This window comes from Populus alba, chromosome 3 (assembly GCF_005239225.2).
Source record: "Populus alba chromosome 3, ASM523922v2, whole genome shotgun sequence".
In the NCBI taxonomy this organism is placed as follows: Eukaryota; Viridiplantae; Streptophyta; class Magnoliopsida; order Malpighiales; family Salicaceae; genus Populus; species Populus alba.
In genome coordinates, this window is record NC_133286.1 from 9,274,706 (window position 1) to 9,289,574 (window position 14,869).

Below are 14,869 nucleotides of genomic sequence, written 5' to 3' on the forward strand. Positions count from 1 at the left end.
TCAAATTACACTGTTTTTGTACACACTTTCAGTAGATTTTACATGTCATGATGAAAAACATGACATTTAAATTTGTTATTATTCAAAAATATAAAATTTCAAAAAACCATAAAATAAATTGCACCAAAAAAAAAAAAGAGAGAAGAGATAAAACATTTGCTGCATCTATGAATAACAAATATAGAACACTCGAGTCAATGTTGATGATTTTTATTGTTATCGTGAGATTTGTCTCATCGAAATCTTTCTTATGATACTAGTGGTGTTGTGATCGGGGCTTCGGTGTGCCACTAGTTTCTTTTTCTCTCTCTCTCCTCTCTTCTCATGTGCAACCACATTCATAATTATTCTGAAATGTCACATTTCTGAATAATGACAAGCTTGAGTATCATGTTATCTAGTCACAACATGTAAAAACCGTGCTATTTTATCTCTTTTTTTTCAAACTATATTATTTTGCCTATATTTAAAAAAAAAAAACCATGCTAATAAGCAATAATGGCCCTTTTAATAAGCAAACAAAATCAAACAATTTCAAAGAAATGCACCTCCACTTGTTTTAAGACCAAGAAAACCTTATTGTAACCAAATTGGGTCCTTAAAAGAGAGACTATAGATACATAAAATAGTTAAAAGAAGTAAGTCTACAGCATCAAAAAGGAACATCCACCACTAAAATTGGATCCATTTTAGACTTTGCGCAAGAGAAAATACTTATAAAGTTTTGAATATAGTAATTATCTAAACTTATCTGTACTTGAGCTCAACATATAAATCAAAGCTTCAGTTATTTTAGTTTAGAATTTGTTTCATTCATTAAATTTGTGCTAAATATAAGAAAATAACACAACCACTATTCATATTAGCTTTTGTATATTAAAGAGCTATTATTATCATTAACAGTTGTTTAATACATACACAATTAATAATAACAATTGTTTAATATAACCACTATTTTAAAACCGCAATTTTTATAAATAGTTAAGTCAAAATATATTATTTACCCAGTACCTTTTTTATCATGTGTTGTGAGCTTAAATCGTTTACCAGTGGTAAAAAACCCAAATTCTCAGTAGCCCAAAAAATAAAAACCCTAGGTGGATGATATATATAGCCGCTGTGTCCTTCGTTAACCCAGAAAAAAAGGAGCTCTTCTAGGGTTTTTTTGCATCTGGGCTGCCATGGTAAAACACCCCTAACAAAATCATTCGTCTTCTCCCTCTATCTTCTGTAAGTTTTGATATACGTACTGTATGTATTAATGCTTACATGGATGCGTGTTTTTTGTAACAATGGCAGGGGAAGGGAACAGGGAGTTTTGGTAAGAGGAGGAACAAGACCCACACCCTCTGTGTTAGGTGTGGCCGCCGTAGCTTCCACCTCCAGAAGAGCCGTTGTTCCGCCTGTGCTTTCCCTGCTGCCCGTAAGAGGAAATGTATGTTTTTTATTGCTTACCTAGTCGTTTCTTCATATTGGAATCTGTATGTTTCTGGGTACATGAATGGAAGTAATTTTGCTTTTGGTTTCAAGTTAATGTTTTTTCTCCTTTGTTTATAACTGTACTGGCATATGCATAGGTTTATCACTGATTTGTTTTAGTAAGTTTGGGCGCAGGCTATTGATCTGATATTTGCTTTTCTTTCTGTGTTTTTTACTGCTATATGTATCTAGTCTTGCAGTGCTTAGCTGTTTATCTTGAACAACTCTTCTTTTCTGTTCTTTATATTCAAATAGGAAGTCTGTTTATGCTTGAAATGTGCCAAGGGAATTGCATCTTTGTAGTGACATGGTTGTGCAACTCTATTATCTTTTAAGTAGTAGAGTTGTGTATAGCTTGTTTGTATGTGCAATCCATCATGTTGTATGGGTGGTGGTGGTCAAGCAAGTTTCCATTTCTGCCCACGCGTAAGGATTCAAGCTCCTTTACCTGTTTTTTTTATCTGTATCAGCAATTCATTCATGTATGGTTTATGTTTCATGAATTAGTGTTTTATGCATATATATAAATAATTTTGAGCCACTCCTGGTTAACTTTTAAATTTGAAACTTCTGCTTGAACTTGTACAGTTTGATCTGGAAACAAGTCGGTTGATTGTTTGTTCTTTTATTGTGGTTTTAGACAACTGGAGTGAGAAGGCAATCAGGAGGAAGACAACTGGAACTGGAAGGATGAGGTATCTCCGCAATGTTCCTCGCAGGTTCAAGAGTGGTTTCAGAGAAGGTAATGTAGCATATTTCCTGCTCTTTATCCCCGTCATTTCATGAACTGCTTTTCTTTTTAGTTTAATTAATGCTATATTTGGGTTTGCAAGATTCCTTTCTGTTATTTCTGACTTTGTTGGCTTGCTCTTGATCAGGCACTCAAGCAGAACCAAGGAAGAAGGGCACAGCAGCATCTGCTTAAGCCGTGAGTCATTTTTGAGCGTGTTATCTGGGTACCCTATTGTAGATTTACTTGCAACTCATGCATTGGGGAGTTTTGTTAGAACGTCGTTCAATGGTGCTATTCACCTTTTTTATGCTATTTAGATAATTTTACATTTCCTAATTATGTGGCTGGTTTGATTCTGAAAAGAGGATGTTGCGGCTGTTATTTGATTTGCTCTATGTTTTTTATTAAGTTTTTGAAAATTTCTGGCTTGGTAACTGCTATTGACTACTGACTGAGACCCCATGGTGCTGTGAAATCAGAAAATCCGTAGCAAGATATAGTTGGCGACCTTACAATTAGTTTTAAAATTTATTGCAATCTGTTGGTCCAAGCAAATATATCCCCTCGCCAAAGATTGGATGATGTTGAGTAAACTTCATGTTCAGTAATGTATTCAAAATATATAAACGCAATGTGATGAATATGTAATGGGATGGGATGGGATGAGATGAGATGATTAATTACTTTTCTTTTATTTGGCTGCAAATCTATTAGTAATGTAATGGAGGAGGTTTTGCATAAGTTTCTTTGTAGTATCTGTAATTTTTTGAAAAAAATATTCTCCTTTGTATTTTGTTTTTATTTATAAATTAATACATATTTGACTATATTTTTTTCTATGTATTTTATGAGAATCACAGTTTAATTTTCATGTTTGCAATTAAGTCCTTGTCTAATTGTGCTTTAATCATGTAATGGTTCATTACATGAATAATGCTTGTAATGTTACGAGTCATTATTATCCTAATCTTTCATTATATTATAAGATTTTAGAAATTGAACAGCCAGCACATGAATCTATTATATCAAAACCAAACATGGAGTTGTAGCTGTAAGATGCACTTGTGACATGTATGATCATTTTTTTTAGTTATTTTGTTTAATCTGCAAAAGATGTAGTGGGTTAGGTCATATGATGGAGCATAGTGACGGCAATACTAAGAATTGGTTTTTAGGCCAGGCACTGTAAACAGTACCAAACTTGTTATGGACACGAGTCACTGTCACCGTATCTTTAACGGTTTAATATTGAAGCTGTCACAAGCACCCAACAGGATTGCAATCTGTCATTATAAGAGGAGGCGTTTCACTGGATCAAAAGCTGAGAGTTCTATAACGAAGGGAAAGAAAAAATGGGTAGACATGAAATAATGAATCCTTGTGTACATTACTAATTTCATGATTTATGTACAATATCCTCAAAATTGCCAAGACAGGAGTCTAACAAAGCACCACAACTGTGCATCAATTCGACCATCTTTTGATACTATCTATCACCAAGTGGGACAATGTTTCAGTTGCAAAAATTGAAAACAGAGACTTGTTCTCAAATAATAACGTACCTGAAGAAAACACGAAAGACTCGTATACTTGGCCTTGGCATATGATTAGCTTAACTAATTGGGTTTAAACTCGCCAAATATATGCTTCTCTTCACGCAACTGCCTGAAAACAGAATTCAGTTCTGGAAATGCAGTCAAAAGCAGCAGCTCAAGGAGATCAAAAGCCAGTTGCTTCGTACAAACTGATGACTGCGCAGGGAAAAGGAAAAACATTGAAGCTCATTAACATCATCTGTATACAAATGATAGGTGTGCCAAAAAATATTCGACAGAGTATGGCGAACAATATATGTGCAAGGCATACACCAGAAATGGTTTTCTTCTTTCAGGGTCACAAATTAACAGCTAGAATGATAGGTGTTGATCTGTTCACTGGTGCTACACTTACCCAGATCGTCGATGCACTAAAAGCTTTCATTCTTCAGTTCACTAAACCGAGTTGTCTCAATGGCTTGCCTCCCTCATTGACACCACTATTTATTTGACAGGCCTTGTTAAATGTTCTGAAGGAGGCATGTCAAACCATGGAGAAATACAAAACGGATGCTGACACAGTAACATCAAGCAACAAACCCAGGTCATCAATGCATCAAAAGCAAAATGCTCATTCACTAAACTGAGCAGTCTCAGTGCCTTCCCTTCCTCATTAACCACCATTTATTTCGCAAGAATTGTTGGCTCTTCTGAATGAGGCACCTTAAACCAAGGAAGAAATAAAAAATGGATGCTGACAAACAACATCAGCGACAATACAGAAAGATGACGTCCCCCATCCCCATCCCCCATCCCCCTTCTCTCTATCTCTCTCTATCAATTTCCATTTGAGAAGGTTAAATGCATGTGACACAGAATAATCTAAAATCAGCTGCAACTTTTATGCTTTACATGTCAAAGTTTGGATTTTAATCTCAAGAAAGATAAAATACCTGAAGAAAGAAGTAGAGATCTTTTGCACGTTGTTCATACTCCTTTCGGCCAACTAGGCCCACAACAGCAGCTGGTGCGTTGTCTGCATTCCCAAACAGGGTTTATTGAGGCATGGAAGATTCGCCACAGGAATTTAAAAATAAAAGTTCAGAAATGCAGAAATAAAGAAAGAATGCATAGCAAAAATGACATTACCAATCATCAGCTCATACACAAATTTAGCACGTCGAACTGCATCCTGTTGTTGCTGCTCATCATTCAATCTAGGTGAAGAGACTTCCATGGGTTGCTGGCCATGAGGGGAAATCAATTTAGGAGAAGACACTTCCGTCGGTTGCTGGGGTGGTGGCCGTCTCTTTGGATGTTTGGTGATGAATATTCCATCAGGCCAAAGTATCTATTTAATAACAAGGAAGCTAACATCAGGATAATACACAAGCATCTCAATCTTCTTTCTAAAGCCTCCTACACAATCAAGGACAATCTAAAGGACAAGTTAATCTACTTCAGCATTTTCTCAGATTAGTGTAGTTCATTCCAGCTGCTGAAAAAACAGGGAGAACAGAAAAAAAAAAAAAAAAAGGTTCCCCACACTTAACTCCTAATATCTCTCCCTCCATCCCCACCTACCTCACTCACCCTATCTCACTCAGCATTACTGAAAAGCAGTTCAGATGGACCATCTTTAAAATATGCCACATTATCTCACCCTTTTTTGTCAGAAAAAAGATGGATTATAGGGAGATTGAAGTTCAATGGTGGGGGTAGAAATAATAGACATGATTTCACACCACCCAAATTACTCATCCAACAATCCAATCTATCAGTTCTGTTACCAACCATTTCAATAAAAATACTCCAGCATTTCAATACCAATCTATCCTGCCATGCATTATTGAAGGTTTAGCAAATTGTCAAAAATAGAAGAAACTGAAAAGCTTGAAAGATTACCTGCTCAACCCGCTTGATCCCTGATGCAACAACTGAACCCCTACGCAGAAGCTGGATTTTCTCTATCAACCAATCATCTAAAGCATCGCCCATTCCTAGTTGTAGTATCTGTTTGGCCACCCAAAAAGCCTGCCTCCTGCAATGCACAAATCAATGTCAGCAGCATATCCTCCCCAGTCACAGTGGGGTGTCATTTTGTTGACAAAAGATAGCTTGCATAAAGAGACAAGACAACCACCACAACTCTACATAGCCATATATTGAGTACCTGATCCATCCACCATCTTGTACCTGGAAAATGACATCTACCAGGTCAAGTAAAGGAACAGTCAAATTTGGTGGCACCCACTGCAAGCAATAAACGTAGTAAGACAACCTTTTATTTTTAAGGTAAACCTGCAATCCAGCCCAATTCTTAACCCACTTTAATTACCTCTGTAGGGAGCATGTGATCACTAACAGTATCATGAATAGACACAGACATCTCTTCTAAGCTATCACCCTCTCTTACATTCTCCTCTAAATTTCTAGCAGATGATACTTTCTTTTGCATATCTGAATCACTTCCTGGATCCTTCAATGATCTTCCAGATTCTTTAATAGATTTCACCGGAGAACGAGGCGTGTCTTTTGAAATCATTCGTGCCCCATCTGCCCCAAGATTATGCTTTGTCTGCAATATAGATTCCTTGCACTCTGCACTCAATTGCTCCTTCCTGGTGGATAAGGAATTGATTGCAGGGCCAATAAAATTTGAGACCCTTTTACTCTTTTCAGAGGGCTTGTCGTCCAGGTCAACTAGAAAGTTCCAAGACATATGAAATGAGAGGAAAGATCAAAATAAATAAATCAAAATCAACATAATAGATAGCATTCTAAATTGAACAATCTTCACCTGATAATGTTTCAATGATAGAAAACGAATTAGAGAACACATACGTCTGCATGAAACCAAATATATAACAACTGAATAGTATAGGAGAAATATCAGAAAAAAAACACTATTCCCTTCACAACAAAAAAGAAGAAATAAAAATCCATTAAAAAGGCAGCAGAAAATATGTAACCTGAGAATCAACACTAAGAAAGTCCCAGACTTCAATGGATCCTGAAATTGTTGGAAGTAGCAAGAGCTTCTGGAAAACAGCAACAAGCTAGGTTAGGTATAGAATTAAGGCATGGTAAAATGAAGTAGCATAATGAAATTTCTAAATACAGAAACAATGGAGTTATTTCTCACTAGGCACACTCACCTAATGGCAAACTTTAAAATAATATGATTTGGAATTTCGGTTGTGTGGTACTAGATTAGCCATGTAAATGCATTCTCGTGGTAAGCACACTCATATGTAATGGTTGTAAAATGAGAAATGCTAAATTTCCATGCACAATACTTTTTATGTTTACTAATTTTATGTTTGCATGTGTGTGTTACTTTACAGCATAATACTGTAGTCCACCAGTACTTAGCAGCCAAACACTAGCACAAATATGTTAAGTACTGGAATTGTAGCTGCAAAATCAGGCTGGGGCTGGAACTCCATTGACAGCCACAATTACAGCTTATCAAAGAGCTAACGTTGATATCAAACTCACGGAACAAAAACAGTGAGATTAAATGTTTGACCTTTAGATATATATCAAGCAATTTACACCGCTCTTGTATGACAGGCACATCTAAGCCTTTAGAGAGAAAACGCTTAGGTGGCAAATGAAGACTATATTCCGGATTCTCTTTGAGACGTCTATGTAACTCCTCGAAATGTCGAAACCTGATGGCAGAAAAGTTCAGTTACATGAGCTGTATAACTTTATGAGAGAATATTACAAAGATCATGCGTTCACCATGTTTTTGAGGACATTGGAAAGATAATATATTCATGGAAGATGCTTATTACAGAACACATCAACAAGAGATGAAACAAGAAATTCGAGACAGAAATCCATAGCACCTTCTTTTGATCGACCAACTATTATTATTTACATCTGTAACAGATATGGAATAAACAGCAAATGTTTTAGAGCCACTCTTAACAATATTTGCACCCAAAACCTGCAACAGCAAGAGGGTTTGCATCCTTTATCACTAAATTAGAAGATGAAAGGTCAAGCAGTTGAGCAGAGAGAAGTAATGAGCTTTTAAGTGGAGTACCTCACATCTCAACTTATAAATTGAGTCCACCATTAATGAATGCTTAAAAGAATTAACATTTGAAGTGTGGTTTTCAGGAATAGAAATGGATGTTGCAGATGAACACGCAGTTGCTCCACTGTAAACTCTATCCAAACTTTCAACCTCAGAATCGTCACTGAAATCATCAGCTTTAGTATGTCCTTTTAAACTAAGTACATCCTGTCCATCTCCAGACAAGAAGCTTTTTCTCTCAATCTCTTGCCAAACATGTACCTTCTGAGTGCTTGGCCTTGACCGTTTACTGCCAGACTGGTGTCTAGATAATCTTTGATAGTGAGCAAGCCCTCTGCCAGTCTTCTTTTCCCTGTGGCCATCAGGATTTTCAAGTGGATGATGAATGTGGGAAACAGCCAGGTTTCTGTTAGTTTTACCATCCCAGACTTTAGTTCCTGGAGAATCAAGTCCAGTTACACTGTTCGCATCTTCCTCTTCAGAAGTATAAGAGCTAGTGCTACCTGATTCAATCTCATCTACACGCATGAGGCTCCATATGCCATCTTTGTGTGAACTAAATAGTGGATGGTTTGACATATTCTGATCTGTATGATGTAGAGGGTTTTCTACTGTAGACTGCTCAGTACCCACAGACTGGGCGTTGTGGGCCAGAGGGGCATCGAGTTTGGTTACACCATCCTTCTTGGAATTAGATGGCCTATTTGAATGATCTGATGTAACATACTTACTCGCTGAAGAATTCTGAGGGACTTGCTCTATCAATCGATTTTCCCCTTCTTTCTTTCTATAGTTTATCCCTTTTGTCCACATGTTTTCAAAATTTTCTGGAGCAAGGACTGTAGTCTTTCTGCGAGACATCATATCCAACCTCTCACCCCATTCTCCTCCTGAAAAATGTCGTTGGATTCCTTCTTCATTAATAATCTGGGAATTCATGGGCAGCGAGCTCCATGTGCGGGAAGATTGGGTATCAATGGAAAGTAATGGATCTTTTGAGATATGGCTTCCATTCACTTTATCTTTTTCAGGGGCATCCGGTCCACCTCTGCATTGGTCGGTTTTTAACTGCACAAGTTCAACCCCAGTATCAGTAGGATCTAAAAACCTCGAAAAATGATTGGATGAGATCCTTGAAGACCCATTTGGTTTGAAATGAGATGTCTCTTGTGCTGCAGCAACTCTTTGATTAGCCTTAGAAATGACAACACTTTCAATCCTTTCGTTTATGAACCTGAAAAAGAAAAAAAAAAAATGAAAGAAAGAAAGAAAAATGAAAGAAAGGGAAAATGACAACACAAAAATAAAAAAAAAAAGCAGAATGAAAGACTACCTTGGGCTAGCTAAGTTTAACACTGGTCGCATTACCGCACAAGCAAGAAGTTCCCTAACAACATAACGGAAGAAAGAGCACTGCAGATCTGCTGGCTTGAATGTAAAAGAAATGAGACCATCCATCAGATGCTGCAAAACCTGACAATAAGTGATAGAGGTTGTCACTAAACTTGCAATCCTTACCATTAGAGGCAACATGTGTAGATTAGATGACTTCACAGATTTAATGAACAAAGAAATAAACAAATCAACCTTGTGCTCAGCTTCAGTAGAAAATAAAGCAGGGTGCAATTTGTTCTCAGCAGCCAGGACATGTCTTAGTTCCTTGTCTCGCTGTTCAATGGTAAGCACACTAGACTGTCGCTTTTCCATCTTTGCTTGAATGGCACGAAAAAGCTCCAAATGGGTGCAGATGAGATTAATAAAATCCCTGTGTCACCCGAGATTATTATTGACAAAGCAAATACCCTTGAAGACAAGTAGGAGAAAGGTGAAGAGAAAAAGAACTGCAACCTTGTCAGTAGATCAATAAGATTTACATTTCTCATGCGACTTGAAATTTCCCCAAGAACACCATTCATTATCTGCACCAGTTCTTCCGGACCTTCTTTATCAGGGGTTAAACGAGAGTACCATAGATCTGTCACCCACTCAGAGACTAGACTTCTAGTGAAATGATCTATTGCATCCTCAACAACTGGCGAATTCACTTTCCTTCTCCAATCGGACTTTTCAACAACCCTGGTAAATTCAAGAGATTTGTTTTGTGACAGTGTGCTTGATGTTGTGGAGGCTGGTTTGTTGTTATATGCAGCAGCTTTCTTACGCATTTCATAATCCAGGGAAAAGTAGTGAAGGAGAATGATCAAGGAAGCAGCAGCAGGCAAGTTGACCCAAACTGAGGCACTCGTTACTGAAAAAGGCAACTGAGTGTAAGTTGCAATTAAAGACAAGCATACAAGAAGGCATTGCTTAGAGAGAGAGAGTACATTAATGTACAAACAGCCAGAAAATAACTAACCAGAATTTCATGTTCTCAACCCATACAAATCAAATCTTTTAGTTTAACTGCTGAAAGCAGCAACCATTCATGTAGTGCAAATGTTCTCTATGAATGTATGCATAAAAGAGTGAAATCCCCCCCCCCAAGACTCTCTGTTTGTAGGAAAGCAACTGTATACACCAAAGTATAACAGAATTTACAGACATTAATTGCTCTGGTCATGCTACTTCCTCCACAATGTTTATAAATAATTCACCATGGGCTTTTCTTCATCCAATGCTTTTACACTGTCATGTATTTTTGGTCCATATGAAGGCTCAAACTCAAGTTGAAGGAAATGGGGAGGGGGAAAGGGCAGGAAGTCAATTGAGCTAGAGCTTATTGGCCATCTTTGCTTTTCACAATGAAACAAAGTCTCATGGCAGCCTCTACATTTTTGCTCTGTTCCTGCTGGTAATTAATTAAATATGCAAAAATTTTGTTGAAAATGCCATTGCAGATTGTTCACAATCAACATGCCTCAATGCAAAAATGAAGGTTACCATCAAACTACAAAGTCATTGATCTACTCCATTTTGAAACCTTAATTTATGGTTACTAACGGCAGAGATATCTTCACTCTACTATGTCCATTTATGATCACTCATTTTTACATGGATTTATATTTTGCAGTATGTTTATTAGCAGTTCTTTATAGTAATTTTATTAGTATGACTGGACCCCAATTTATCAGATTATCATTGTTTTTTTTCCTTTCTTTCTGACATGACTCCCTTGGGACATAAAGAAAGAAAAGAAAAGATAAATTCCTTAATATATGAAAACAAAAGACACTCTCTTACCACATCATTATTTTCAAGCATTTCAGAAGAAATAAGCATGTAAAACATAAACATAGAGACATCACAAATTATAGCATCGTTCCTATCCAACATTGAAAAGATAGCAAATCAGAACACATACATTCGCATGTTATTTATCTGGATATGCCATGGTGTATATATATTCAAGCACCGCGTCATATCATTTTTGAAAGCATAAAATGCTTTCCCCTCTACAATTACCCTTTCTCACTAATTCCGTTCCTCCCTTCACCGACCCCATTGATCGTCCAACCACTACGTCAAAGCCACATAACACACACACACCAACAGAAACAATACCAGAGAAGAGTAAAGGTGCCATCTCAAACACAGATATTAACCTTATTAAGATAACAATCCTTATCAGAACTGGCAATGCTACTCTCCAGCATTCAATTTCCCAGTGCTAACTTTCCTATATTATCAACGTTTTGCTCATCTATAAATCTGATTAAAAAGGTAAGGAAAAAAAAAATCAAACAAGACTATTAGCATAAATTTTGGCTATATTAATTAATTAAGTCAGTCTCAATTCAGATACAATCACAGATTAAAAGGAAAAAAAAAAAAAAAAAAAGCAAAACGAGGTAGAGAGAGGAACTTACAGGACATGAGATAAGATAATCCAACAACACAAATAACCAAAATAACAATCCTCTTCTTGGCTTCCTCCACTAAGTCCCGTACAATCACCTGCCTTTGCGTGCTCATTCTCGCATTCATCAAACAATTAAAAAGAAAGGGAAGCAGATTCAAATCCAAATCTCGTTCAATCTATACATTTCTCTCTATCATTTCCTCAATCGACCTGATCAAAGAATGTGAAGCAGAAAACAAGTAAATTAAAAAATGTGGAGAATTGAAGAGAACCTTATTATCCATTTCTCCTAATTTAATTGATAGAGAAGCTCACGCGGTGATCGTTGAGATTGATTATCCATAAATCAAAACGGTTTTTTTCTCTTTTCCATTTTTCTTTATTTTGAGTTGCGTGCGCAATGTGCATGTGAGATTTCTTTTCCGTCACCCTGTGAGTCACGAATCATAAGCTCCTCTCAACTAACTGAGAGGTTTCTGATTATGATTTTTATAAAAGTTGATTTTTTAATTTTTAAAAATTAAAAAAGACCTTAAATATTTAAGAATTAACTATCTTCAATCAATTTTTATTTTATCATAGTAATTAGTTAATATTTAATTACTTATTTAATAACTCTAAATATTTTTTTTTTAAATAATCACTTCAAATCTTATCTTAATTAAATTATTAATTTAGGAGTTCTATTTACTAAAAAACAACTATGCAATATTGTTATTATTCTTTTCGAAGAAATATTTATTTTTTAGAGTAATTCATTTAGTTTTTTTAAAGAAAATATTTAATTCTTTAATTTAAGTTATGTCCTTATGATAATTTTAATTTAAAAAACTTTACTTATAGTATAATACAACAATTCATTATTAAATAGGTTGATGTGTTAATCTCACATAATAATGCAACAAACATAAAGGGACCAAATACATTCTAAGATTTTTCTGTTAGTTTCCATGTATTTGTGTGTATTTGAGATTTTAGTTTATATTTTATTTTTTAAAATAGTGTTGTTTTTTTAGAAGTAGGTTTTGTTTAGAAATATGATAATAATTGTGGTTTAAAATATATATTTTTTTAGAAATATATTAAAATAATATTTTTTTTATTTTTAAAATCAATATAAAACAAATTCAGAAAACAAATAACTATAATGATCATGTTTGTTTTCCCTCCTCCATATGCTGACTAAGTTTTTTGGTTTTATTATTAAAAAAAAAAAAGGCATCATAGAGGAATTTGGTGGCCTAAAAGTCGTCATAATACGGATTGGAACAATTTAATGACTTCTTTTCCCTCCAGACAAAAACCAATTGAAGTGGCTTCCAATGGTAAAAGGGTATTTTCTATGATATATATTTGATATTATAAAATTGATTCGAGTAAAGAGTTAAAAGAGTTCTTTTATATTTTTTTTAGCACCATAAAATAATATAATTGTTTTTAAAAGCAAAAATTTACTTAACTGAGAGGAAAAGGTTTTGATGTTATTTTGTTTTTTATATAAAAAAATAATAACAATAAATTAACTTTGGTGCCCTGAAAACAATTATTGTAACGCTAGCTTTTAGGGGATTTTCTTTCTTTTTCATAAAAAAATATAATTATTATTAAGTTGCCCAAGAACAATTTACTACTTTATATATATATATATATATATATATATATATATATATATATATATATATATATATATATTAGTTGGGGCGTGTTGTGCATGCGCTAGCAAGTAGGTTATGTATGAGCCACTGTAAAATCACAAAAAACCGTTTTTCATGACAATGTTCAATTCATCGAGGCATTCATTTCCTGAAATGATGACATGTGTTGCTAAAAGGGTTTTGATTTGACACCAACAACTTTTTTTTTTTTTTTCTTTTCTTTTTCCTTCTTGATTTTCAGGTTTATCCTTTAATTTTTCAAATCAACCTTTTAATTGATTTTTTTCCTTCATTTTTAATCCATTTTCTTTTAATTATTATTTGTTTTATTTTGAATGATTTATGAAATTAGAATTTTTTTTTTATTTCATTCTCTTTCAAGTTTTTTCAATTGTTAAATTTGATCCCTATTCTTTTTTATTGTTATTTTTTTTCGCTTATGATGATTTTTAAAGTTGGGTTATTTTTTCAATTTCATCCTTTTTTTTTCATATCAAATTTAATCCTCATTCTTTTGATTGTTTCATTTTCTTCTTTGGTAAATTTTTTAAATTCATGTTTTTTTTTTATTTCATACTTCAACATTAATTTTATTAGAAATTGAGTTTTTTGATTGAGTCCAGGTCAAAAGTTTATGGGTTACGAGTTTGGGAAATTAACTTAGCTTTAAAAGATTTACCTCGGTTTTCAAGGTTTTTTTTTTAAGCTTATATTTTTTTCAATTTTATCCCTTAATATTTATTTAATTGGAGATTTGACTTTATTATTGTTGTTATTGTTTTGCTTTTTGTAGGATTTTTCTCTAATTTTTACAATGACAATAATTATCTCAAGTCTTTTTTTGTTGTTTTTAATTGTTAAACCTAGCTTTTTTTAAAAATATTTTTTAAATTAGATTAAAGTAATTTATTAAATATAAATATGAGATGTTAACTCACAATAATTTGTTTGGCTTACTTTCTGGGTTGTTGTTTTTAGCGTCGCGTACAACCTCTTTCGGTGTCGAGATAAAGGGTTAAAAACACTACAATAAAGCTTTTATTGCCAAATGGAACCCATTAATATAAAAAATATCTTTTTTGGTGATCAGAATATGGAAAACCCTAGGTTACATTTTTTGGTACTCTCTGTCATTGGTTAAATTGAAGGACTTCAATGTAAATCAAATATTTAAAAGAAAAACATAAAAATTCAAGAATCAAGGACCAAAACTGAAAAAACAAAAACAAAAACTTTTTGGACTGAAAAAAAAAAGGCCCTCAAAGCATAGTGAAAAAAAATAAGGCTAGATATTTGTTATAGTTTCTAATTCAATTCTTAACATTTCAATTATTTCAAATCAATAAAATGAAATTTTATTTTGCCTAGTTGAACATTAAATCAATGTCAAAACTTATTATTATCATCACGTGAACCTCATGTCAAGCCATCCAAAACAAATCATCCAGCTTTATCCCAAATTAACTTAATATAAAAGGAATAAATTGAGAAAAAAAGTACAGTGACTAAAAAAATTTAAAGGACCAACAAAAATAAAAATAAAAATATTGTGGGTAACTCTTGCAATCAATAGTTGATTGGATCTTTCTTCTATGTTGCATTTTCATCTCTTTCTTT

General features: G+C 34.1%; 2 protein-coding genes across 8 annotated transcripts; one reads left to right on the top strand and one right to left on the bottom strand.

Moving 5' to 3' along the window:
- The first annotated feature begins 1,028 nt into the window (after nucleotides 1-1,028).
- Nucleotides 1,029-2,631, top strand: LOC118038089 (large ribosomal subunit protein eL37x). Its single transcript, XM_035044387.2, has 4 exons — nucleotides 1,029-1,184; nucleotides 1,300-1,435; nucleotides 2,120-2,221; nucleotides 2,358-2,631. The coding sequence occupies exons 1-4, from the start codon at nucleotides 1,182-1,184 to the stop codon at nucleotides 2,402-2,404; spliced, it is 288 nt and encodes a 95-aa protein (XP_034900278.1). The 5' UTR covers nucleotides 1,029-1,181; the 3' UTR covers nucleotides 2,405-2,631.
- Nucleotides 2,632-3,569: 938 nt separating this feature from the next.
- On the bottom strand, nucleotides 3,570-12,052 carry LOC118038088 (uncharacterized). Of its 7 annotated transcripts, none has more exons than XM_035044383.2 (16): nucleotides 11,913-12,052; nucleotides 11,605-11,807; nucleotides 9,647-10,046; nucleotides 9,386-9,563; nucleotides 9,132-9,271; nucleotides 7,805-9,032; nucleotides 7,605-7,705; nucleotides 7,280-7,424; nucleotides 6,720-6,788; nucleotides 6,548-6,593; nucleotides 6,086-6,450; nucleotides 5,921-6,000; nucleotides 5,653-5,788; nucleotides 4,897-5,098; nucleotides 4,701-4,783; nucleotides 3,570-3,963 (listed from the first exon to the last, which is right to left on the bottom strand). In XM_035044383.2, the coding sequence occupies exons 2-16, from the start codon at nucleotides 11,720-11,722 to the stop codon at nucleotides 3,829-3,831; spliced, it is 3,426 nt and encodes a 1,141-aa protein (XP_034900274.1). In that variant the 5' UTR covers nucleotides 11,723-11,807; nucleotides 11,913-12,052; the 3' UTR covers nucleotides 3,570-3,828. The 7 variants fall into 7 exon arrangements, 6 of the variants coding, with proteins under 6 accessions (XP_034900274.1, XP_034900273.1, XP_034900277.1 ...); XR_004685715.2 differs by adding an exon at nucleotides 4,163-4,470 and having other exon boundaries at nucleotides 3,836-3,963; nucleotides 11,605-12,005; XM_035044382.2 differs by having other exon boundaries at nucleotides 11,605-12,004.
- Between the last annotated feature and the right edge of the window lie 2,817 nt (nucleotides 12,053-14,869).

Excerpts from the sequence above, each read along its gene's own strand:
- LOC118038089 (XM_035044387.2), top strand. Across the intron at positions 1,436-2,119 it reads TGCTGCCCGTAAGAGGAAAT|ACAACTGGAGTGAGAAGGCA; the intron begins GTATGTTTTTTA and ends TTGTGGTTTTAG. Across the intron at positions 2,222-2,357 it reads CAAGAGTGGTTTCAGAGAAG|GCACTCAAGCAGAACCAAGG; the intron begins GTAATGTAGCAT and ends GCTCTTGATCAG.
- LOC118038088 (XM_035044383.2), bottom strand. The coding sequence starts at position 11,722 with ATGAATGCGAGAATGAGCACGCAAAGGCAGGTGATTGTACGGGACTTA. Across the intron at positions 9,564-9,646 it reads CTTATTGATCTACTGACAAG|GGATTTTATTAATCTCATCT; the intron begins GTTGCAGTTCTT and ends CGGGTGACACAG. Across the intron at positions 9,272-9,385 it reads CTACTGAAGCTGAGCACAAG|GTTTTGCAGCATCTGATGGA; the intron begins GTTGATTTGTTT and ends ACTTATTGTCAG.